A 25,334-nucleotide genomic window follows, 5' to 3' on the forward strand; every position below is an offset into this window, starting at 1 on the left:
GGTGTAATGCGGAAGCCTGACACTAGGGGGCGCCGTGAGAAGCAGCTTCCCTCTCAGTCCCATTGGCGGAGGGCCTAAGCCCCGCCTTTGGCGCCAAGAGCCTTTGAGGCAGGAGGTGAGCCTGCTTTCCCGCCCAGACGCTCAGAGAGCCAGGCGAGAGCCATGTACTCCGGGAACGGGAGCAAGAGCGGCGGCGGCGGCGGGCACAGCCTGGATCCCTCGGCGGCGGGCGAGGAGGACTCGGCGGAGGAGGAGGCGCCGGGGTCTCCGGGGGGCGCCCCGCCCTTCAGCGCCGGCACCTACGAGGCGCTGGCGCTGGCCGTGGCCACCATCGGGGTGCTGGGCGTCTGCAACAACCTGCTGGTGCTGGTGCTCTACGGCCGGTTCAAGCGGCTGCGGACGCCGACCCACCTGCTGCTGGCCAACATCAGCCTCAGCGACCTCCTGGTCTCCCTCTTCGGCGTCGCCCTCACCTTCCTCTCCTGCCTCAAGCGCCGCTGGGCCTGGGACGCCCCCGGATGCCTCTGGGACGGATTCAGCAACAGCCTCTTCGGTAAAGACACAGGCGCTGGCTGGGATGGAGGGAGAGAGAGAGATGTGTGTATATATACACACACATACACACATACACACACACACACATAATACACACACACATACACACACATACACATATATATACACACACATATACACACACACACACATTCATACATACATGTCCTGGAAAAGGAAGATGCACCTGGCCACCCTGCCCTCCCCTCATTTAGTTATATCTTTATATATTTCTACTTCTAATTTTTATATACATATGTATATATGTGTATATATATATATATATATATATATATATGATTGAAACATGATTGTGAACATGATTTTATATATATCATTGATAACATGATTGTTAACACAATTAAATGTGTGTGTGTGTGTGTGTGTATATATACACGATAACATGATTGATGCCATATGCTCATTCTAATCTGTTTGTTTCCTAATAGAATCCTAGAGTTTGGATTTTATAGGCATCGAGTGTATGCCACTGGCAGGTTTATTTTATTTTATTCATTTTTAATCAATTGTATATACAGCACTGTGTAAATTTACAGAACTTTATAAGTAACACTTAATATAAAGATATATATATATGTGTGTGTGTGAATATAAAGCTATAACTAAATAAGGGCAGAGTAGGGTAGCCAGGCGCATCCTCCATTTCCAGGACCTACATTTCAGCCTCCTATGAATTCATATTTCTAGGCAGGGTGACCAGATGTGTCCTCCTTTTCCCGAACAGGATCCTCCATTTCAGCCTCCTGTCCAGGAGCAATTCCTAAAATGCCCTCCAGTTTTGAGCAGGACTAAGAAGCATGAATGTATATTTCTAGGCAGGGTGACCAGACATGTCCTCCTTTTCCTGGACATGAGCCTCAATTTCAGCCTCCTGTCCAGGAGGAATTCCTGAAATATCCTCTTTTTTAGTACGGCTAAGAAGCATGAATTTTAGGCAGGTTGATCAGACATGTCCTCCTTTTTCCAGGACCTGTCCTCCATTTCAGCCTCCTGCCCAGGAGGAATTTAAAAAGGCCCTTCATTTTGAGCATGGCTAAGAAGTATGAATGTACATTTATTTATGTGAGTGTTTTGAGGTTTTAGTTGGAAACGTCCTACGTTTTTCTTGAATGTCTTCCATTTTGGGTTGCCTACTCTTTCTTTGTGGTTAGGACATCTGGTCACCCTGGGGGCAGGTGGGTCGCACATATGAGTGCCTCTGAGCATGTGCAGAGGAGGGACAGGCGTGTGGGGACTGCAGGTGTGTTCCTGTGAGTATACACTTGGGTTCATTGTGAGCTGGAGCGTGTCCAGAGGAGACAAGCAAAATGGTGAAAGGTCTGGAAACTCTGCCCTATGAGTAGAGGCTTAGGCAGCTGGATATGTTTAGCCTGGAGAAGAGAAGGTTAAGAGGCGACATGACAGTCCTGCTTAAGTATTTGAAGGGATGTCATATTGAGGGTGGCATGAGCTTGTTTTCTGCTGCTCCAGAGAATAGGACCCAGAGGAATGGATGCAAGCTGCAGGAAAAGAGATTCCACCTCAACATTAGGAGGAACCTCCTGACAGTAAGAGCTGTTCAACAGTGGAACAAACTCCCTTGGAGTGTAGTGGAGTCTCCTTCTTTGGAGGTCTTTAAACCATCTGTTGGGCTTGCTTTGATTCTGTCTTCCTGCATGGCAAGGGGTTTTGACTGAATGGCTTTTGTGATCTTTTTCCAACTCTATGATTTGTGAATAATATATGCAGGACCCTTTGTGATTGTTCTCAAAGACCTAGCTGTGTTAGTCTGGAAAATCAAGTCTGCAAAGGGATCTTGCAGCACCTTTGAGACTGCCTAGAAGAGAGAAGTTGGTGGCATGAGGTTTGCTACACTTGAGCAGACTCCACTCAGGTGCATTTGGTCTGATATGGTCTTCTGTCTTTGTTGTTGTGTGCCTTCACACTAAGGTGAACTTACCATGGGGTTTTCTTGGCAAGATTTGTTCAGAAGAGGTTTGCTATTGCTTTCCCTTGCAGTTGAGAGCATGTGACTTGCCCAAGGTCACCTAGTGAGATTCATGGCTAAGCTGGGAATCGAACCCTGATCTCTAGTTGTAATCCAACACTCAAACCACTAAGCTGTGTTGGCTCTCCCAAGGAGCTTTTGCCTCACCAGATACAGTACTTCTTGGATGGAGGAATTCAAAGCTATAGCCATGTTAGTCTAGAAAATCAGTATGCAAAAGGATATAGTAGCACCTTTGAGACTAACTGAAAGAAAGAAACTGGGAGTATGAACTTTTGTAGGTTTGAGTCTACTTCCTCAGGGTATACTTGTGTGTAGGTTCATTTCAGCAGCCATACAGCTGAAATAACACAGTTTGACACCTCTTAAACTGCCTTGACTCAATAATGTGGAATGCTGGGAATTATCATTTTTGGTGGTGCTAGAGCTCTCTGACACAGAAAGCTAAATGTCTCACCAAAACAATTCCCAGAATGTCATAACACTGAGCCATGCCAGTCAAACTAGATTGTTTATGCAGTACAGACGCAGCTCAAGCCAAAGCATTTTAAGGGGAGTTACTCTGGTTTCACAGCAACATTTGCTTCTTTTGAATATCTAGGAAGGGGGAAAGTGGACTCTGCCCTGGCGAGTCTTGCACACATTCACCCTTGTTGGGAGAGCCACCTGCCCTTCTTCAGTGGACTTGATCTCCTGAGTCATTCCCAAGTCACCTCCTGCACTGTTTTCACACACCAGTATCTTGAAACTTCAATGGGATATAATGGGTTGTGTCTCTAAGTGTGGACAGAGTGATCTTCTTGCTGCTCTGAGTAACCAGCTGGGTATTTTTCTACATTTTATATGAGAAAGAAGGGCTTTGGGTGATTTACCATCCTGATAGCATTGAGCTCCTTTCCCCTCCAGTAGCTACATTGTTAAGAATTATTATTATTATTATTATTAACCTTTATTTATAAAGCGCTGTAAATTTACACAGTGCTGTACATACAATCTTTTTAATTGGATGGTTCCCTGCCCTAAGGCTTACAATCTAAAAAGACACGACACAAAAGGAGAAGGGGAAGGGGATGAGGGCCAACAAGAATTAGTTTCTTGTAGAATAGGACTCCTTTTAATCAGAGTAGGATCTGCTGTAATTGCCACTTATTTCCTCTCCTCTTGAGTCCCAAATCATTTTCTGCTTTTATGCTCTTGTTCTTTTTGTGATTGTCTATTTATGCTCACCTCTGGTATTCAGCTTAATGTTCATTTAAACATATGGTCTTCCTTTCATTCTGCATCCCACCTTCTGATATGCAGGTATCCTTCTTTCTCCTTCCTCTTGCGCTGTCCTCACAGCTGTTACTCGGTGCTGTGGGAGGTGATAAGAACGTATTGTAGATCCATGAAGTAATAACTGTATCAACACCAGGATAGTTCTGGGCAGAACCAGCAAAGCAAATTATTGTGTTCTGCTGCATTGTTAGTCCTGCTGGCTTCGTTTGTGTATTAACAAAGGCAAAGCTGACAGTGCTGTATTGATAGCAGAGATTTGCAAAAGCAATCTTCAGATTTATGTTTTTGCTGAAAGATCCTTACATTTTACACAATATTTTCATTACAAGAGTATGCCAGTTATTTTGCAGGGTTTTTAGTTTGCCAGAAATAACTAGTGCACCCCACTTCATTTAGCCCCAAATAAACAACCTTCACCAACTAGACACCATCCAGGTGTAGTGGACTACAGTCCCTATCATTCTTGAATTGAATGGGGGATTGACTGTGGGAACTGAGGTCCAGCACATCTAGAAGAAGAGCCAGTGGTTAGAGTGTTAGACTATGATTCTGGAGACCAGGGTTTGAATCTCCACTTGGCCATGGAAATCCACTGGGTGACTTTGGGCAAGTCACATTCTCTCAGCTTAAGAGAAAGGCAGAAGCAAACCTCTGAACAAATTTTGCCTATACACCCACATAATAGGTTCACCTTAGGGTCTTTATAGGTCAGGAACAACTTCAGGGCACACAGCAACAACATTCGGGAGGCATAGACTATGTGGAGATTGGCTAGAACACCAATCCTCGTTTGCAGACCCTCCCTCCCTGAGGCCTGCCATTAGCAACAGAACAATCCACATGCAAATCACTCCTGCCTTCCCAGGTTCACACAGTATATACAGTATATACCCAACTCCTTTCCTGGCAAGCATTCTCTGAAGATGCCAGCCACAGATGCTGGTGAAACGTCAGGAATAAACTCTTCTGGAACATGGCCACAAAGCCTGAAAAACCCACAAAAAAAATTATGGTGCATGCCTATAAAGAATAACTTGAAAAGGAGCAGTAATTATAGTGTATAATGGACACAATGTATATAAGCAATTTGTGACAGTGATGAAAGTTTATCCATTTTGTTTTGTTCTTGGTGCCTGAGGAGACATGCTGTAAATATTTAAAACATTTATAGCCTGAATAATGATGATACTACTATCCATTCATTTATTGATTGTATATAATTAGCTGCTATGTAGCCTGATCCATATAGCCTGCAGTATTTTGACTGAATTTGCCATATTAGACTGAAGCAATGGTCATAATTTTCACAGTTCACCTTTTTCCTAAGATAGTATCTTCGATCCATTGACCTGTATGTTGTCTTCTTCCAAACACTAGCCTATGTGTCAGAATCACCCATCAGAGCTCTCTCTGCCGTGTTAAGTTAGGCTTATTTACCTGTACTGTACACATGTTAGAAGTAAGAGAGCATGGGAAGGGGGATGAACAGCTGCAAGGGGTTGTTATGTGGAACCAAAGTCATTTAGCTGTCTGGTACTGTGTGGGGAAGAGTGTTGGCCATTAGGAGGGAGCAGGGTTCAAGGGAGTTCTAGAAGTGAAATTTAGCCTCTGATTTCAGATCTTTCAGTGAGTTGCTGCTGTGCTGATCCTGACTTTCAATAAACTGTTTCTTGTTTCATCCATAAAGTCTGTTCATTGAGTCAGAGCAGTGTATCCCAAATTTTGTTCTTCCAGATGTTTTGGACTTCAGCTCCCAGAACTCCTGATTGTTTGCCAAACTGGCTAAAGCTTCTGGGAACTGAAGTCCAAAACACTTGGAGGACCAAACTTTGGGAAACCCTGAGATAGAGACAGGAAATTACACCTAAACTACAGTATATACTTGTATGTAAGTCAAAAAAGTTTGGCAACAAAATTAACTGAAAGAACTTGAGTCGATTTACACACGGGTCAATACGGTAACTTTCTCAGCTCGGCTATCTCCTGAAGGGACAGCTGGGCTGGAGAAGAGGGGGGAGGGAGGCGAGCACCTGTGGCGAGCACCTGTCTTCCAAGCCTCCTCCTGACCATGGCTGCCCCTTGGAGGACAGCCATTATTAGGAGGCGGGAGGAAGGCTTCAACCCCACGTGAGTGAAGTGGATCCCTTGCTGGCCTTCCTGTCGCCTGGTCTGGCCCAAAGAGACAAGGCCATCCACTTATCCGCTGAAGTCTCCAGGCCATTCAGAGGTGAATGACATGGAGGAGGAGGAGGAGGAGGAGGAGGAGGAGGAGGAGGAGGAGGAGAGGCTGTGCAGCCCCATTGCATGCTCTCTGGCAGACAGCTGAGATTGCACCCCTACGTGGAAACAGGCCCAGGCCTCCTCGCAGCCTCATGTAAACTCAGGCCCAAGGAGGCCTCCACAGGGGGGCCTACTTTGCTGCATCCTTTCACCCAGGAAGCGAAGCAGCTACCTCCAGGATCCCAGGGAAGCCTGCCAAAGAGAAGAGGAAAATGTTGTGGTGGTGGTGGTGGAGGTGGTGCGCTCTGGAGGACCTTTGGGGATCCAGGAGCAATGGGCCCAGAGCTTGCATGTGGAACCCAGGAACAAACAAGGACTTTCTATGGAAACTCCGCTTGCCCGTTGAGTCTATGTCGCTTATTCCCCCCTTCCAGTTCTTTGAAGCCCCCATATTTAATCTGTATCAGTCTTTTAATTGTGAGCCACTTTGAGCCCCTGTTGTTCCCAATGGCAGCATGGCCACCATATTTTACCCTCAACTTAAACATGGGTCATACCAAAATCCCTAATTTTGGCCCCACTGCCTACCCTCAATTTATACATGAGGTCGATTTATAGTCAAGTCAAGTATATACAGTATTGTAGATAAATTTGTGTTGTAGCTATAGCATGAGTGGGCCCCTAGTGGCTCTCAAGATGTTATTGAACCATAGTTTCCATCAGCCCTAGCCATCATAACCAATGCTGAGTGCTGGCAGAAGATACAATCCTGAAATATCTGGAGCGTTGGTATATACACATACCTTATCTGCAGTGTGCCATTGATCAGCTGACCTGTGCTGAGGGAGTTAAGGCTTCATTTATGAAAGGATCCAGGTTGCTCAAGCAAGCAAATTCAACAAAATGATAGGCAGGAAAGTTGTTCCCAAAGAAATGAAGGCTAATGTACAAGGCTGCTTTAAAAAAACTGGGTCAGCCTGTACACATAGAATCAGTGATGTGTGAAATTACTTTCCCATAGAATTTTCCTTTTCTGTAAAGTTGATTTTTACACTTAAAACTCCTCCAAACTAATGGTATGCTCTCTTGACATTGCCAAATGGAAATGAAAAAGTGAACAAACCAATTAGCTTAATCCAACATAAAATCTACTGCTTTTTTAAAAAAATCTTTCTGGCTGCAGTATAGCTGAAAAATCCTTTCAGTTTTGACCTTAGCCACTCTCCAAGCCTATCTCTGGAATGTAGGTAACAGAAACCTCTTTGTAGAGATGAAAGCAGTGATTTTCAAGATCTTAGCATTATATAGATATGTACTTTCTCTTCTATCCCTCCATTACATGGCTCTTTCCTATTGAGTTACTAGTCAGCTGATCAACAAGCCTCACATAGGTTTTAGCATGCCAGGGTGAAAGCTATTTTTAATGGAACTGATGTTCTATTGGAAGAAAATGCTAAGGTGGGTTTGGTGTTGAACATTACAAAACAAAAATGATCACCACAGAGGAGCTACAGGAATTTAATGTAGACAAGGAGAAAATTGAAATAATGAAAGATTTCCCATACCATTGATCAGAATGGGGACTGCAGTCAAGTAATCAGAAGAAGACTAGGAATAGGAAGGGCATCTATGAAAGAACTAGACACGATCTTAAAGTGCAAAGATAGCAAGGTGAATATGAAAGTTAGGATTGTCCAGGTTATTATATTTCCCATCACCATGTATGGATGTGAGTGCTGTAAAGTGAAGAAAGGTGATAGAAAATCCACTCGGTTGAGATGTGACGCTAGAGAAAAGTGCTAAGTATATCATGGACAGCTAAAAAACCCAAACAAATGGGTTCTAGAACAGATCAAGCCAGCTCTATCTCGTTAAGTCAAGATGACTAAATTGAGTCAGTAAAACTATAAAGCAAGGAAAGACAGAGGACAATAGAAAGAGAGGAAGACCACATACCAGATGAATAGACTCAATTGAGGAGGCCATGGCCATGAGCGTTCATGACGTGAGCAGGGCATTTGAAGACTGGGGGTTGGGGGTGTTGGAGATGCCTCATTTGCAAATTCCCCAACTCGAAGACCAACTTAAAGGCAGTTAACAACAACAACATGTATCTATTTACAATATGGTTGGGTTGGAAAAATCTAAATTTTTGCCTTCAAATTTTACTTGTACTAAGACACATTGTGATGAACTGTACAGCCTTGTTGGAATAATTCCGATGAGTAATGCTTGAAAAAAAAATCATGTATGTTCTTCACATAGAACTAAATCCAGTTGTTAATCCCATCTAGAGTATGCCTTTGGAATCAGTGAGACTTGGCAAGTCAATTCCATTGATTCATTGGTTCCATTTAGTTGGGACTAACAATGGATCTGTGCTGTAACATTTGAAGTATAAACAACTGTATTTTAATACAAATATGACATGTGTTCTTTCCAGCAGAAAAAAAAATCAGTCATTGTGCAGTTCATGACTTATTTCCTTCCTTTACTAGCTTTTGTTCATGACCTCCATATGAAATTCATGGGCATGACCTACATATGAAATTTAAGGGCTGAATACTTACCACTGTGTCAGTAGCATGCTTGCTTGTGCCAAGGTCTAAGGCATTTGAGCTTCAGAGAGTTATAAAGTAATTGTATCTTTTTTTGTGCAGCTAGATGCTAGTTACATATAAATATTTTATTTGTCAATACTTTTGAACATGCAAACAACCTGTTTTTCAAATAAATCTCATTCTTCCAATATGGTTTTTGCAAGGATAAAATCAGAATAACTCGGCCATCTTCTGCATGAACTTGACACCTGCAATTTGATATCAGTTGCAGACCTCGTATGGGTGTAACTCCAAGCCTTCTTTCCCCAACATGGTGACCCCCAAATGTTTTGGATTGCTACTCCTGTGACACCTAACTGTTGGTCATGCTAGTTGGGGCTGATGAGAATTGTAGTCCAGAAGGGCAACTGACTGAGGAATGCTGCTCTCAATCATAATTTAACACAATGAGAATGAATGGCAGTAAACTTTTGCCATAATATATACTGGAGGTGAGGAACACATGGCCTGCATGTTCCATCCTCCCACTTACACAGTTTCCACAGAGATTCTGTTACCCTGATTGAATTTGCCGTGGCAGCAAAATCAAGTTGCACACCTTGTTTTTCAGGTGATTCATACTTCCTGGAGATTTTGGAGAGCACAATCCACTACTTTGCATTGGCTTGCAAAAGGCTCTAGTTTTGTGTTGCAGCTGTGGATTCAACAGTAGCAAAGGTGAGATGGTGCTCCTGGGATCCAGTACCCCCAGCCCCCCCCCCCCCCCCCCCATAAACCCAGGCAAGTTTCTCATCTGCATTTAGATTAGGCCCCAGTTGGCCTGGGTTCAGTCATCACAACAAGTTGCAATTAATCTAAAAAAGAAGAACTTTTCAAACTTTTTCATGTCAATGCCAGAAAAGGAGCAGGAAGCGTGTGAGCCCCAAACTTGCTGTGGCACTTTCCTGAAACTTAAGCCAGTAACTAGAAAAAGTATGCCTCTCCAGATTTTAATGTGCAACTTCAATCATCCCTCATCATTATCTGTGATGTCTAAGGGTGCTGAAAGGTGTAGTTGAACAGTATTTGAAGTGTCACATTTCCCTTTGCTCTGCTAAACTATAATTTACCATTCTCTCACACAGTAGCTTTGAGAGAACAAATGCTAGACCTGATCCCCTTCCTCATCACCTTTCCCTTCTCCTTTTGTGTCATGTCTTTTTAGATTGTAAGCCTGAGGGCAAGGAACCATCTAATTAAAAAGATTGTATGTACAGCGTTGTGTAACTTTACAGCACTATATAAATATAGCTTAATAATAATAATAATAATAATAATAATGATGATGATGATGACAAGGGAAATGTGTTTTGTGTTCATTGGAGGAAAGAGAAGGATAAATGTGACCTTGGATGCTAGACACTTGGACATAACCGCTCAAAAGAACTGGATTTGGAACTGCTGCAAGAAAGGCGTATGGAATTATTTCTTCTTGGTGTTTCTTTAAGAAGCCAATGGAGAGGTTCCTCCACCAGCCAAATCCAAAGGATTTTCTGGAATATATTCATTTTCAGAATGGGAGTTCAGTGTAGCAAAACATATCTGAGCATAGGAATACAATTTTCTTTTGTTTTCACCAGAAATAACAACAACAACAATAGACTGGCTGTCCATCATCCATGATTTATAGAAGTGTCTAGATTATCAATAGGAAAAGTTGCAATTTCTTTTTTAAAAATGTTGGTCTTTTGGAAGGATGAGGATGAGTAACCACTCCATAATAATAATAATAATAATAATAATAATAATAATAATAGTTTATTTATATCCTGCCCCTTGAGGTCAATCGGGGCGGCTAACAACAATAAAATGCAATACATTGTAGATCAAAATTCCCTCCCCCCCTTAAAAATTATTAAATCAATTATAATTAAAACCAACTAATTAAACAATATTAACACATACACATTATTACAAGACAAACAAAACAAAACAAATAAAACAGTAAACTACGGTAGCATTTCCAAGGAGGACCTTGGGGACTCTCATAAGAACAGGGTTTCTGAGGCCAGGGTTATCTATTCCGGAAAGGCCTGCCGGAAGAGATCCGTCTTGACAGCCTTTTTAAAGCCGTCTAAAGATGTCAATTGATGGATCTCGTCCGGCAGGTCGTTCCACAATATGGGGATAACAGAAGAAGCCCTCTGGGAGGTAGCCGAAAGCCTAGCTCTTTGAGGCTGCACCAAATTCCTCCCAGAGGAATGGAGTGTGTGGGGAGGATTATATGGGAGGAGGCGGTCCCTGAGATAGTTTGGACCCAAGCCATTTAGAGCTTTAAAGGTGATAACCAACACCTTGTACTGGGCCCGGAAACTAATAAGCAGCCAGTGGAGGGACTTCAATACCTGAGTAATATGGTCCCTCCTTGATGTTCCTGACACTACTCCAGTGCCATAAACAGAGGAAGCATCCTGGGTAGGCATTGAAGGCAGGGGAACATTGACATTGGGGCAAGAGCAACTTAGAGAAATAGCATTCCAATGCTTACACCAAAGAGGCAAAGAAGATTGCTGGGTTGTTTCATACTAGGGAAAGTGGGCCATAATTGGGGAATGGCATTTCGGTATACGAGCAACAGGTATTTAAAACAGAGTGACACAGGGGAGAAGAAAAATGGAGAATTATTTTAAAAGATATATTTTTTTAAATAGACCTAGTGCTAGTGACACAAATTTTCTGTGTCTTCCTTGTATAACCTGTACCTATTCTGTTTCCATGGGTGGAGAGGGGGGAGCCATGCCAGTTAATGTACAGCTAGCTCATAAAATCCTTTTTGTCCCACCATGAATAAGGGCTTTTGAACAATTTGAGCTATCTGCTGGAAATAGATCTGTGACAGTGATTTCTACTACCACGTCACTGCAGTATAAATAGCTAGTAGATTCTTCTTTTTGGGAACAAGACTATTGAGGGTGACTAACAGATTGTAAAGATCTCAGTTTGCAGAAAGAAAGTTACAACGGACAAGGTGCCCGTTCTGCTTGTTCATTCTGTGCAGGGTGGTGCAGTCAGGCTGCATAAAACAACCATACCGAAACTGATTTCGAAGACTTTTACATGAGTATGCAGCAGAGGCACAATTCATAGAACTAAAGGAGAGATTAGTAGGAGGGGAAAAGGCTGGTTAAGTTCAGAAGCTGAAGGTAATGGCTCAGCTCCTTTTGACGTACGTAATTTAATTGAGCATAGCTTTCATCAAAGCTTACAGAACAGTGCTTGCTAAAGACTGGGCTATCTTTAGCTCGTGCATCCGTAAGCCTTGGGAAGCTTTGGAGCATTAAGAGGTAGATACTTGTGGCAGGTCTGAGAGGCAAATCCTTGTATCAAACAAACATTCCTCCATTGAGAAGGCAACATGCCCTTCAGAACAAGTTGCCACTTTTTTGTTCTGTTGATGCATATCTGTGACTATAAGATAGAGCTTCTTGTCTCCTTAATATATCCTGTGGTTAATGAAACCCATTTGTAAGAGTCAGTCACAAAGGTGAGCAGAAGATTGTGAAGGTATTTACTGGTAACCTTATCCTGCTTCTAGATACAGCCACATAGCCCCTTGCCCCAGTTTATCCCCATTATGTCAAATGATAAATTTGCATGCAAAGATCCGAACATAGGCATTTCTTCATGTCTGTACAAACTCTCTTCACACTGTGTTTCATCTGAAGAAAGAATGACTTGTGACAGATGCTTCTAGGCATGTTGCCATAGGCAGTCCCCTGCATCATCTGTCCCTAAATCCAGCATTGAACCCTGATTAATTTGCACATGCAAATGAACTGGGAATGATGATTGATGTTGACATTGACATATAAGTGGTTTGCATTATTACGAGGACTTCTTGAAACAGTTCTTGTTGTAAATGACTGTTTAATCAATCATGCATTCCCAAACTACTTTAATTGGCCCATGATAAGCTGCCTGTTAGTAATATGTGGACCCCCTTTATCATGCACTATTTCCTAATAGAGCAAATCCTCTTGAAAGTGGAACTCTGATTATTTTTCATAATTTTCTGATAACAATTTACATTATCATTTATAATTATTATAAGTTTTCATAAATTGCTGATAATCTGTCCAAGTAAGCTGTCTGTGTTGATTTTGTAACACACAATGTAAAAAAAAAAAAATCAGGATGTTTTAAATCACTTTCTCCCAACTTGGCTCCCTCGAGATTTTTTAATACCAGTTCCCATTATCCCCACCCAAAAAGGCTGTATTGGTTAAGATGATGGGAGTTGTAGTCAGAAACATACATATGAAGTAAAAAAGTTAGAAAAAGATGTTCAGAATATTAACTGCTATATTTGTAAATGATGGTTCTCCATAACAGCGTGCTAAATTCCAAGAAGACAGAAAGAGTTGTGTTCTAAGGCCTGAATGCTTATAGCTTAACACTGGTGTTAATGCCCTTGTATAGGCTGTTTTACTCTCTTGAAGGTTGTCCTATTCAGAGTTGTATGAGCTTTATTTGATATAAACTTTTGTGCAAGTAGTTGTACTGTCTAAAACAGTGTTTCCCAAACTTTGGTCCTCCAGGTGTTTTGGACTTCAACTCCCAGAAGCCATAGCCAGTTTGGCAACAATCAGGAATTCTGGGAGCAGAAGTCCAAAGCAAAGTTTGGGAAATACTGGTCTAGAAGGTTCTGTATGTCTGTCTGTTAGCAGTGGTTGTGTAGTTGGGCAAAATTGTTGCACAGTGGGAGAGTGCATGGCTTTATCAACTGTGTTATGACTTGTTGTGCAACAGTGCAACCCATAATCCAAGTTTGCTATGCTTGCCTAATTGTATGGAGAAGAATTGGTGAGCAACAAGTAATGGTTTTGCTCAAGTTGATCATTATCTAGAACTCACCAGAGAGATTTTGAACTTCTGATGAATGTTTTCTGAGTTCCCCTTTAAGGTTTTTGAAGTGTGCATGCATGCATGTGTGCAGAAGCCTTCCACAACTCATTGCCACTAAATGTGTTGGACTTTAGTTCCCCCAGTCAGTATGTGTATCCATCGTGTCATAGCCTTTTGGAAATTGTGCAGAATCTCATGGTTTTCCAGTTTTTGATGACTTGAAGTAATAGTTTTAATGTGCGTTTTTCTCCAGACAAGGTCAAGGTCATTACTAAATATAAATGATAAGATGTTCATTTCTAACAGGCCATGAATTGAACTGCTGTCTTATCAAAAATAGGAAACATGAATTATTTTCCTATTCAGTTTGTCACATCTTTGTTTTTACCATGGTGAACTAAGTAAATCAAGTACAATTACAAGCCTGACTACAAAAGAAATGCAACAGAGAGTAGAGTGGGCCTGCTGAGGTTTGGTTCCAGGACCCCCTGTGAATATCACAATCTGTGGATGCTCAAATCCCATTGGACACAATGGCACAGTGTCCGTTATATGAAATGGCAAAAACAAGGTTTGCTTTGGAGGGTTATATTATTTTTGAATATTTTCAAGCAGTGGATGGTTGAATCTGTGGATACAGAGTGCCGACAGTATAAAATACCTGATTAATATGCTATATTTTTTTTCTTCTTGCAGGAATTGTTTCTATCATGACCCTCACTGTCTTGTCCTATGAACGTTACATCCGAGTTGTACATGCAAGAGTGATTGATTTCTCATGGTCTTGGCGGGCTATCACATACATCTGGCTCTATTCCTTAGCCTGGACAGGAGCACCTCTCCTTGGCTGGAACCGTTACACACTAGAAAAACATGGATTAGGTTGTTCAGTGGACTGGAGGTCGAAAGAACCCAGTGATGCCTCTTTTGTCCTTTTTTTCTTTCTTGGTTGTCTAGTGGCTCCAGTTGGAATCATGGCTTACTGCTATGGACACATTCTTTATGCGATACGAATGGTGAGTTGACTAAAGCAATTGTTTCTTACTAGATTTCAAATGAATAAATAAAACATGTACTGCTGAAGTGGGATCAAAAGTGAGTACATGCTCCTGTGGATAAAATGTATAGTTTTATTTCTGACCACATTCTCCCTGATATATTAATAATAATAATAATAAAATTTTTATTTATATCCCACCCTTCCCAAGATCAGGGCGGCTTACAGCAGAGTTTAAAAACAATGGTGCCATAACAATATAAAACACTTCTACAGGCAAAACCATACTAACAATAAAAACAACAACAAAAATCAACAGGATAAAAAACCCCTTAGCCCAACCTCTTGGCCACGGAAGAGGAGGGAGGCCCACATGATTTTTAATCGGGGAATTCCTGTTGGAACAGGAAGGTTTTTAAGTCCTTCCTGAATTGGGCCAGGGTGTCTACTGCAAGAACAGAATGTAGTAGTTGCATTTGGTATGCTTGATGTGAAAATATTTTCTCTGCTACACACAGATATTGTGACTTTGGATTTTTGTTCTTTTTCTTTTACTGCTGCAATATTCAACATTATTCTCCTAAAGGGAAACAAATAAATCTTTGAGCTGTGAATAGTACTGAGAATTGGGGTGGGGTGGCAGAAGAGAATGATCTTAAATAACTTAATAAGAAGTTCCAGAACATGTTGTTAAGTAACTGAATTTCAGCCTTATAGAGGGAAGAATAAATAATCATTCCAAAAAAGCCCTGAGGATCATCACAAGGATCCAGATCAGTAAAAATACTTTTAAAGTAAAGAAGATGACATGAAATACATTTACAAAAAAGTTAATTGCACTGTAGTATTTAATCTTGAGTACATATGCTTGGGATTGTGCAGTTAAATAAGGCAATGTGGTCACTGAATAAAAAGAAAAGGAATCAGTTAATAGTTTTATATTTTCTGCAATACAATTGGCCCTCTGTACCAACGGATTCAATTATCTATGGCTGGAAATAATAATAATTTTTAAAAAATCCAAAAGGCAAACCTTGATTTTGCCAATTTATATCAGGGATACCATTTTACTATGCCACTGTAATTAGTGGGATTTGAGTATCCACAGATTTTGGTATCCATGAGGACATCCCGAAACCAAACCCCAGCGGATATCAAGGGCCCACTGTATTTTGATCAGCCCAGTATATGAATATGGTTGCATCTGTACTGCAGAATTAATGCAGTTTGACACTGCTTTAACTGCCAGGGCTCAATGCTATGGTGTTATGGGATTTGTAGTTTTATGAGATACTTCTCTGTCAGAGAGCTCTGGTTCCACAGCAAACTACAAATTCCAGGATTACATAGGATGGGCCCATGACAGTTAAAATGGTGCCAAACTGCATTAATTCTGCAGTGTGACAACAGCTTATGATACATAAAGCACTTTTTCTCAGCATTCTTAAAATAGTTCAAAAGGTTGCTATGGGGGTAACAATAATATCACATCTTAATTTAAATATAGGGAATTGTGTTACTCCTTGGAAGTGTAAGGAAGATGACATGCGCTCTCGATCCTTGCCCATCGTGGTTGACCGCCCAGGGAGGGGATGCTATGACTATGCTATTACGATCAATAATTAATGCATCCTTTAGGGAGGGCAAATTTCCATCACAGCTAAAATTAGCAGTGGTAAAACCACTTTTTAAAAAGCCCTCCCTAGATCCCCTGGAGAGAAACAACTACAGACCGGTCTCCCTATTACCTTTTTTGGGCAAGGTGATCGAGAGACCAGGCTGTCTTGGACGAAACCGATTATCTGGACCCATTTCAAACTGGCTTTAGGGCGGGATATGGAGTGGAGACAGCCATGGTTGCCTTAATCGATGACCTCCGTCTGGGCACAGACAGGGGAAGTGTGGCCCTGTTAGTGCTCTTGGACATCTCAGCGGCTTTCGATACCATCGACCATGGTATCCTTCTGGAACGCTTGAGGGAGATGGGTATTGGGGGCACTGTGCTCCAGTGGCTCTGATCCTTCATCCAAACATGTTTCTACTTCCCTGAAGGCATTTAGTATAGCTGCCCCCAAACTTTGGAATGGACTCTCAGAAGAGATCCGCCTTATTACATCTCTAGAAATCTTTAAGAAGGCAGTAAAGACAGAACTCTTTTGCTGTGCTTATCCTCCTGACCTCCTATGAAGATCATTAGTATGGAACGAGTCCAGCTGACCCCTTGATTGATGAGTGCTATTGTTTTAGATTTGATGTTTTTTAGGTTTTATGTTTTTATTTTATTGTGGTTTTAATGTTGTTGTAATTTTAACTTTGTGATTTTAACCTTGTTGTGATCCCGCTTCGATCCATGGGGAGAGGCGGGAAGATAGAAATAAAAATTATTATTATATTATTATTATTATATTATTTCATATTTACATTTGCGATTGTAAACAAAATAAAGTGTATGATAATGGAAACTGCAGAACCTCTCTGAGGACATAGTGCAGACTTATGTCTGCAGTGACTATTTTTGCAACCATTATTTTTCTGTGATGTATCAGTGGTTCTGGAACTGTAAAGACTTAACGTTTATTATAGCATGAATTTTCATTGACTAGAGTTCACTTTCAGTTGTATGTGACATTCTGTGTATAATAAATCCGTTAAGCCTTGCTGCTGTGATCTCTGAATATATCACCTTGCTAAATATAGATCTGTTCATACTCACCAAATATTTTCAAGAAAACATCAGATCACTGCAAAATGGCATCGGGTAGGTGAGATGTGTCCATTTTTCCAGCCATTATTAAATGGTTACTTTCCCCCTGAAACATTAACCCTGTTCAAATGTTAGAAATCTTTGTGAAGTAAACACACAAGGGAGCATGCTTCTCCCAACTCTTTCTGTCACCATTTCCTTTATCCTGCATATGTGGAGGGCAACTATGTGAAAGGAAGAACCTCTTCTATCTGTAAAGACTTTCCACACAACTTTAGAATCATAGAGCTGGAAGAGACCGCAAGGGCCATCCATTCCAACCCCCTGCCATACAGGAAGATGCTCCCAACAGATGGACATCCAACCTCTGTTTAAAAGCCTCCAAAGAAGGAGACTCCACCAAACTGCAGGGCAGTATGTTCCACTGTCAGACAGCTCTTACTGTCAGGAAGTTCTTCCTAATGTTTAGCTGGACTCTTTTTTCCGGTAGTTCCTCGTGGACAGCCATTACAAATATAGCAAGTCCTCTCCAATATAGCATCAATGTATGTGTGTGGGCGGGGGAGGGATTAGCATGCTTTCCTTCCTCATGTATTTACCTAATAGGTTGGAATCATGCAGTCCTCCAGATGTTGCTGAGATGAGTCTCACTTTTCCTTACCATGGGCTATATTGTCTAGAGCTCGGGAGAGCTGCAATCCAGTGATATCCAAAGGGCCATATGATTCTCACCCCTGGAATTAAGTAAACACACGAGGAGTGGGAGTGGGCTAACTTTAGGTGGAAACAATACTTGAGGGCAGAGGGCTAGCACCATGTTACTCCTTGGTGTTTTATTCCAGGTTTGGAGTTTACTTTAGTTAGATAGTTCACGCTTTCATTGTTGTGTGCCTTCAAATAATTTCTGACTTATGGTGACCCTAAGCCCTTTCCTAAAGGGTGGAACATCAAACATATATAATATAAAAACAGACAATAAATCACAAGACTATAAAATGCCAAAATACTAAATCACAGGGTTTTCTTGGCAGAGGAGGTTTGCTGTTCCTTTCCTCAGAGGCTGAGAAAGTGTGACTTAAGGTCATGGCTAAGCAGGGAGTTGAACCTAGTCCAACCCTCAAAACACTGCCTTAGCTGCAGTACAACATTCAAGTGAAGGGCTTCATTTAAGCATTCAGATGAAGGGCTATCTAAAAGAAACCAGAAGTCCTAAAGCAAACATGCCTAGCTGTTCGTATTTTTTTTAACACAGAAAATTGAAGTGCTGGTATCATTTGTTTTTGGTGGTTTCTTTTTCTGCCCACGCTCCTTTGTCTAGCCACAACTGTACAGGAGCCACATCTCCATAGTCCATAGTGGCAAAACATCTTTTCATGTCCAGCTAAGTCCTTCCTTCCTAGCACAGTGCATTGGGATATGAAGGGAGATTGTCACAGGGCCTGAAGGAGCCTCCCTCCCTCAGCTACCTTGTTATGCTGACCTGTCATTGGATCAGGTGTCTGAAATGCTTCTGTATCCCATCTTAAATTCAGGGCCCAGTCCACAATTTAGTTAAAGCTTAATTAAATTCCTGGGTGACACAAAAAGGTTCCATGGGAAAACAAGGAGGGCTACAGATAATTGCCATCACACTGTGGTATACACAGGAGGGGAGCTCCATCTGGACTGGTGGTCCTTGTGATGGAAAGTATTGTTGCTGAATGCTTTGGAAAAAGAGAAAAATGGGAGCAACATGATAACTGTATATACTTCTGTATAAATCTTGAAATTTTAGTAAAAAATTGACCCCAAAAATCTGAGTCAAGTTATCCATGGGTTAATGTAAGTATTGCAGTTTAACTCTTTTTTTTTTAAAGGAACTATCCCCTGGTGAAAGACAAGAGTATAATCTGTCCTGGAAGCACTGACCTCCTATTTTCTCATCCACCCAGTCTTCAATATGAGCACAAACATTTATGCCTGCTAGAATTTTGTAGGTTCTTTGGCACTGTTTTCCTTTGCTTCATCCGTTAGATCCTTTGTTACATGACCCTAAGTTTTACCCTCGACTTATTCACGGGTCATTTTAAAAATCTATGATTTTGGCTCTAAAACTTGCCCTTGACTTGTACATGAGGTTGACTTATAGTCAAGTATATACTGTAGTTAAAATGCTGTTTGATGATTTTCAGTATTTTTTTCTTTACTTTCCAGCTTCGATGTGTTGAAGATTTGCAGACAGTCCAAGTGATCAAAATCCTAAGATATGAGAAGAAGGTGGCTAAAATGTGTTTTTTAATGATAACAACATTCCTTATTTGTTGGATGCCTTATGCTGTGGTCTCTCTATTAATAGCCTATGGTTATAGTCACCTTATAACTCCAACAGTAGCCATTGTACCATCTTTCTTTGCCAAATCAAGCACCGCCTACAATCCAGTTATCTACATTTTCATGAGCAGAAAGGTAAGCCATATATTGAAATGTTTCGGACTAGCAAACTTCACAAAGATCTCATCTAATTCACCATACAATATAGGGCCTCTTTCTTCCAGCTTGAGCCCAAAAGATTGATGCTTATATCCTGCAATACATGTGTTTGCATTTATTACAGTTCTTTAGTCTAGATAAGGCCAGCTGAACTTCTGTGGGAAATGGCAGCATCAGACTCTGGGCAGAGTTACATACCATTCTGTGACACACACTCACCCAGTGCCATTGCCACACAAAGGTCATGGGGAGAGTATTTCCTACTCACCCTATTTGCAAGTAAAATTGAACCAGACTGCTGGATGCTGATGTGAATCACAATCTGCATGCAAATAGGGCACATGTTGATCATTTTCATTCTTCCAACAGATGGGAGAAGACTTCAGCAGAATTTTTCTTTCCATTCCATTTCTTCCCCAAAGGGGCGGTCTGTAAACCGCCTGTGTTACATAGGTCTGACACTTAGATGATGAAATCCTCTTTAAATAACAGAAACCTTAAACATGATGATCAAATATAAGATAGTATCTTTAAACATAAATTTCATTTCTGCAAATATAGAGGCTAACATTCTGTTCAGCAGTTATGATGCCATAAGCTGGACTTAGGATATTGTAACTGCTGGGGATTCATGTTTATGATCATGAATGACCAACATGACCCCATGCTGGAAATGACATCCACAACATGCTCTTGGTCACAAGGTACCTTTGCACAAGCAGTTGGGTCCGGACCCTGAGGGTCGCCAGCTGCCTTCTCTAGGCCTCCCTGCAACTGGGAGAGTGCTACAGATGTCATTGCATTGCAATCAGATCTCCATCACTTCAGAAACTTATTAGTCAGGACACTGCCAAGGTGTGAAGGTAGGTTTGGATGGCTACAATGATGATGCAGGCTTTTGGTCAGATATTATTTATAGTAATAATATTATTCATTACACCTGCTAAGTTGTGTTGGATTTTTAAAAACATGTTTTCCCCACTGGTAGTAATCTTTAGTCATAAGATGCTGCTTCCGTGATTGTCATTGGTTTATATCACTGTTTTTAATCACAGCATATAAGACTAATGGAGACTGAGATTTAAAATCACTATGTAGTTCCCAGGAATATTATTTTAAATGAATTTGTTAAAAGAGAGAAAGTGGGGAACCTTTGGCCTTTCATGTGATTTTGTACATATAATCCATTACTGTTGGCCATGCTGCATGGGACAGATGGGAGATGAAGTCTAAAATGTCCAGTAGGCAAAAGGTTCTCCATTCCTAGCATAAGATAGAGTGGTTCCCTGGGTCCACTTGGGTGATGAGACTATATGTGATTTGTCCAAAAGGAAACAAATCCAAATGAGAAGTCCTGTTCCCCTGAGGTTTATCCACTCTTACTTTACCAGTTCCATGGCCTTTTGTAGGATAGCAGACCAGTCCAGCACTAAGGAAAAGGTCCTCCACAATCACTTTTGGGGAATAATAGAAAAGTTGCTTTTTCAGGGAGATCTTGGCATTTCAGTCTATTTCCCTAATCTCAGCTCCTGGTAGCAAGACGTTCCTTTCTATTTACTGTTTTGTCATTGTGTGCCAGCCGAAGGGACACAGCATAAAGGGATAGTTAGTGTGTCCCTGTGTTACCTTTCCCTAACTTGAAGTCTTCCAAGTGTATACTATAACACCTATCCATTTTACTAATCATTGGCTGTACTGGTTGGGAATGATGGATGCTGTAGACTAAAGTCTCTGGTGGACTCTTATTTGGGGAAGCTGCCCTATGTTAACATTGTGGATTAGCCTTGAATTTGCAGTGCATTCACAGGTGCAACACTGAAACTACATTTCTGTCATGCATAGTAATGGATTGGTTTCTACCGCTTGAATGTGTCAACCTGGAGCCAGCTCCTGATTTTGAGCACCACTGCAAATTCTTCATACCTAATAAGGAACTTGATATGCAGTTGGGAGAGGACATTTCGATGGACTAGGGCACGTTAATCACCCCATGAAGATAAAAATATTCCACATTTAGCTGCCACGAAAATGAGGTGTTAATTTTAGATGTACTCTTCAGTACCTGGATTTCACATCAGCTATTACTGGAGTGCAGCTGAAATTTATTATGGCTGCTAACTGCTGTTGAATAGTTCTTGCAGGATGTTAGAAAAGTTGCCTAAGGTTTCCATTCTGAGTAAGGAAAAGGGCAAGTTATATTAATATGCTGATACCTATAGAAGACAATTGTCTGTTAGAGGGGGTTTTTAGGGGGGGAAAAGTTCAGACACAAATGTTCAAATATTACTAGGAGGGGATGGAAGAAGAAAAGGGTCAAATGGAATGTCCCTCCTCCCCTCCAAATTAAAAAAAAAAATCTTGCCAAGCTGCACTGACAGTTCTGTTGAATATCTAGTTCATGAACCATGGCAGTTCAGAGTTTCCCATTTCTCCTGCTCTGATGAAAAGCAGGCTCCCTTCTACCTTCAGTGATCTTACCATGTAGCCTAATCTGTAGCTATATGATGCTGTAACCACCTCATGTGCATGTAATTTCTAATTAGCCAAGCTCATACTGTGTCTATGTTTCAAAAATGGCCCTGGAGCAGTATGAACAGCTACAATCAGAAAATGTTACCATTATTTATCCCCCCCCCCCCCCCTCTGCACACACACGCACATCTTCCTAAGAAAGCTTGTACTTGTGCCACAGGTTTTTTGTTTTGTTTTGTTTTTTATTTTTAGTGCAGGTTTCCCCTTAAAGATACTGAAATAACTAATAATTATTATCTTTGAAGAATGGTTTGGTTTGACTTAGTGAAGGTGTTTGAATTTTGTGCAACAACACTTCAGCCTTCTGTTCTTCCACTGCCACTTGTAGGGTAAGATAAGAATTGCTAAATGGGGCAATTAGAAACATGAGGCGAAGATGTACTGACTGGACCTGCTTTAGAGAATTCTTCAGTAATATGTTGGTCCAAATAAAGTTTGTCATGCATACAGAATTTGCAGTTTTGAAAACTGTCAATAGGAAAGATGATGGTAAAACAAATCCCTCTACATACAGTCCTCATATTTGTGAGCCAACTGGGGATGGGGGTATATGCTACTGTACCCTGTACCAAAAATCAAGCCAATATAGGTATACCCCTGTTAATAAAGTACATGTCTTCTTTAGCATGCCTCCTTTAATAGAAAATTTGGTGCCAGAGACAGAAGTAACATGAAAAGAAAGGATAGTTTCTTACTTCTCAAAAAAGAAGGACAGTTCAATGTGTTTCAGCAAACCTTTATTCAAAAATAACAACATGCACATGCAAAATGTAACAGTCGGGTCAGGTAAGCCTTGGAAAAGTAAACAACAACATTTTGAACCTCCTAGAGACCATTTGAAAACTTCTTCCAAAAACTTCTTCCAGGGTGGTTATTTTTTCTTTCACCAGCCTCTACTTTTCTTATGATTTCCATTTTTAGTGGACAAACTTATAGATTTGTGCTTCTTTTACATGCTGGGTTGGGGGTGAGGAGAGCTGGCGATGAGGACTTGTGTGCCTAGCCTTTTCTCGCTGTTTTGCAGTAAATGATTCTTGAGGCAGCTGTTGTTTACCTTGTCTGCTGTAGGCAGATACACATGACTATAGGAAGAGTAGGTGGAGTAGAATTCCATTTTTCCCCAACACAGACTTTATTTCATTGTTTCCTTCAGACACTTTGCTGCACTAAGCATTGATAGTCTGTGTTTCTCCAGCTCTCCACTATCATTCCAATGTTGGTATTGCTTTTTAAAAAATCCCATTTCAGCTAGTCAGAGGATGAGGAGGAAAAGTTGGGGACTATGTGGGCCTAAAAAGCCTTTGTAAAAACGAGCTTCACTGTCAGAGGCTTTGTTAACTGTGATATGCCTGTGCTGATGTTATATGGCACCTATGCCACTTTTGTATATATGGTATGAAAATAGTGCCTCCTGAACACCTAATTGTCTCTGATTTTCTCCCCTTGCAGTTTCGTCGATGCCTTATGCAACTTTTCTGTGTTCGCCTCCTGAGATTCAAGAGGAGTTTGAAAGAACGACCAGTCATGGGGAACAAGCCCATAAGGCCTATTGTCATGTCCCAGAAACCAGGGGGCAGGCCAAAGAAGAAAGTGACTTTTAGCTCTTCCTCAATCATTTTCATTATCACCAGCGATGACACACAGCAAATAGATGACTATACCAAATATACAGACACAAAAATAAATGTGATCCAAGTGAAACCGCTATAGCAGGCAGTATTTGGCAGCTGTTAGGATTTGAGTGGACTTCTGTTAACCCAGCTGTTTGGGTAAAGACTGTTTTTGTGGTACATTTAGAAAGGCAGACATCATCTCTGAAGTGTGAAATATGGAAACAGTTTGTGCACTAATCCTGTAGGCTTGCTTATTAGGAGGTAAGTCCTGTTGAACTCAGTGGGACTTACTTCTGACTTCACACATATAGGATTGCAGTGTCAGTGACTGAAGCTCTGTAATATGCTGACTGTTGTAACAGTATTGAAATTAAGACATTTGGCTGATTTATTTTGTTCTTTGAGTATTTATTTTTCAATATCATATCTTGATTGTTTAGCACTTGCTGCACTGTAGCCATACCAAGGAATAAAAGGAGCTTCTCCAGGAGGCAATAGTTTTTTCAGCAGAGCCCCACTAATTTTCTTTTCAGAATGACTTTTGGTGTGATACTTTAATACAAAGCGATATCATTTGCTCCTTCAGGCCTGCATACCTGCTACGTGAAACGCATGCCTTGAATTGACTGTAGGGGGTACACTGTGATGACTTTTGAAGCCCAAGCTGGTGACTCGTGTATAAACAGGAAATTGGTTCTTGTACAAAATTGCATTTTGGTGTGTGGCATGTTTTCTTCCTTAAAAGCAAGATGATTTATCTTCGTGAGAAATGAAAGGGGAGGTATGTGGGGTATTTGACCATCTTTATTATGATTGTACCTAAGAAGTGGCCATGCTGAATGACGTCAAACTGTTAAAGGTAACTTTTAAAGACAACAGACTACTGTTAGAAATTCCAAAAGCTGCACAAAGATTTGGCATAAAGATAGTTGGTGGCATAAACATGCCTTGGAGCCTAGGGCAGAAATTCAAGATACGGAAGTATGACTAGAACTAGTCTTGAAAACGCTCCATAGTGATCATCTGAACCAAAAGAGCAAACAAGACACTGAAGTTGGAAGTGCTACATCTTCATTTTTATTAACAACAAAAGTGTGTGTGTGTGTGTGTGGGGGGGGGGGGGTTAACTGATCCCTTTTCCGAACAAAAATTCATGCTTCTGTGGTTGGCTCTTCACTCCAGAAGGTGACTTTCTTCGCTCCCAAATTAATACCTGTTGTGGAAGTGTTTTTTTTATTTGTGTGTGTGTATGAAAAGGAACAAGTTACTCTTTCTTTCTCATATAGTGTGACAACTATAAAGGGTATATGCTAACAATTTTAAAACAACAACTAGCAACAAGTGAACTATTTAGTGTGACAAATGGGTGTAAGAGAACCACATTGGTTCTTTAGGAAAAAGTACTCAAAAGAATTTGGAGAAAAATTGGTGTACAGTAGGTCCTTGATATCTAACCCCCCTCCCCAACATGAATACCCAAATCCCTAGATGCTCAAGTCCAATTAAATATAAT

At 41.0% G+C, this 25,334-nt stretch overlaps 1 protein-coding gene across 1 annotated transcript; it reads left to right on the plus strand.

The window, feature by feature from the left end:
- The first annotated feature begins 161 nt into the window (after positions 1 to 161).
- Positions 162 to 24,922, plus strand: OPN3 (opsin 3). Its single transcript, XM_089529834.1, has 4 exons — positions 162 to 553; positions 14,203 to 14,522; positions 19,401 to 19,652; positions 23,658 to 24,922. Exons 1-4 carry the CDS (start codon positions 163 to 165, stop codon positions 23,916 to 23,918), a joined length of 1,224 nt encoding a protein of 407 aa, XP_089385960.1. The 5' UTR covers position 162; the 3' UTR covers positions 23,919 to 24,922.
- The last annotated feature ends 412 nt before the right edge of the window (positions 24,923 to 25,334 follow it).

Source organism: Sceloporus occidentalis, unplaced genomic scaffold (genome assembly GCF_023333645.1).
Source record: "Sceloporus occidentalis isolate IW3139 unplaced genomic scaffold, rSceOcc1.0.p SCAF_6, whole genome shotgun sequence".
NCBI lineage: Eukaryota > Metazoa > Chordata > Lepidosauria > Squamata > Phrynosomatidae > Sceloporus > Sceloporus occidentalis.

Coding starts and splice junctions, on each gene's coding strand:
- OPN3 (XM_089529834.1), top strand. CDS start 163: ATGTACTCCGGGAACGGGAGCAAGAGCGGCGGCGGCGGCGGGCACAGC. Junction 554..14,202: donor ATTCAGCAACAGCCTCTTCG/GTAAAGACACAG, acceptor TTCTTCTTGCAG/GAATTGTTTCTATCATGACC. Junction 14,523..19,400: donor TTCTTTATGCGATACGAATG/GTGAGTTGACTA, acceptor TTTACTTTCCAG/CTTCGATGTGTTGAAGATTT.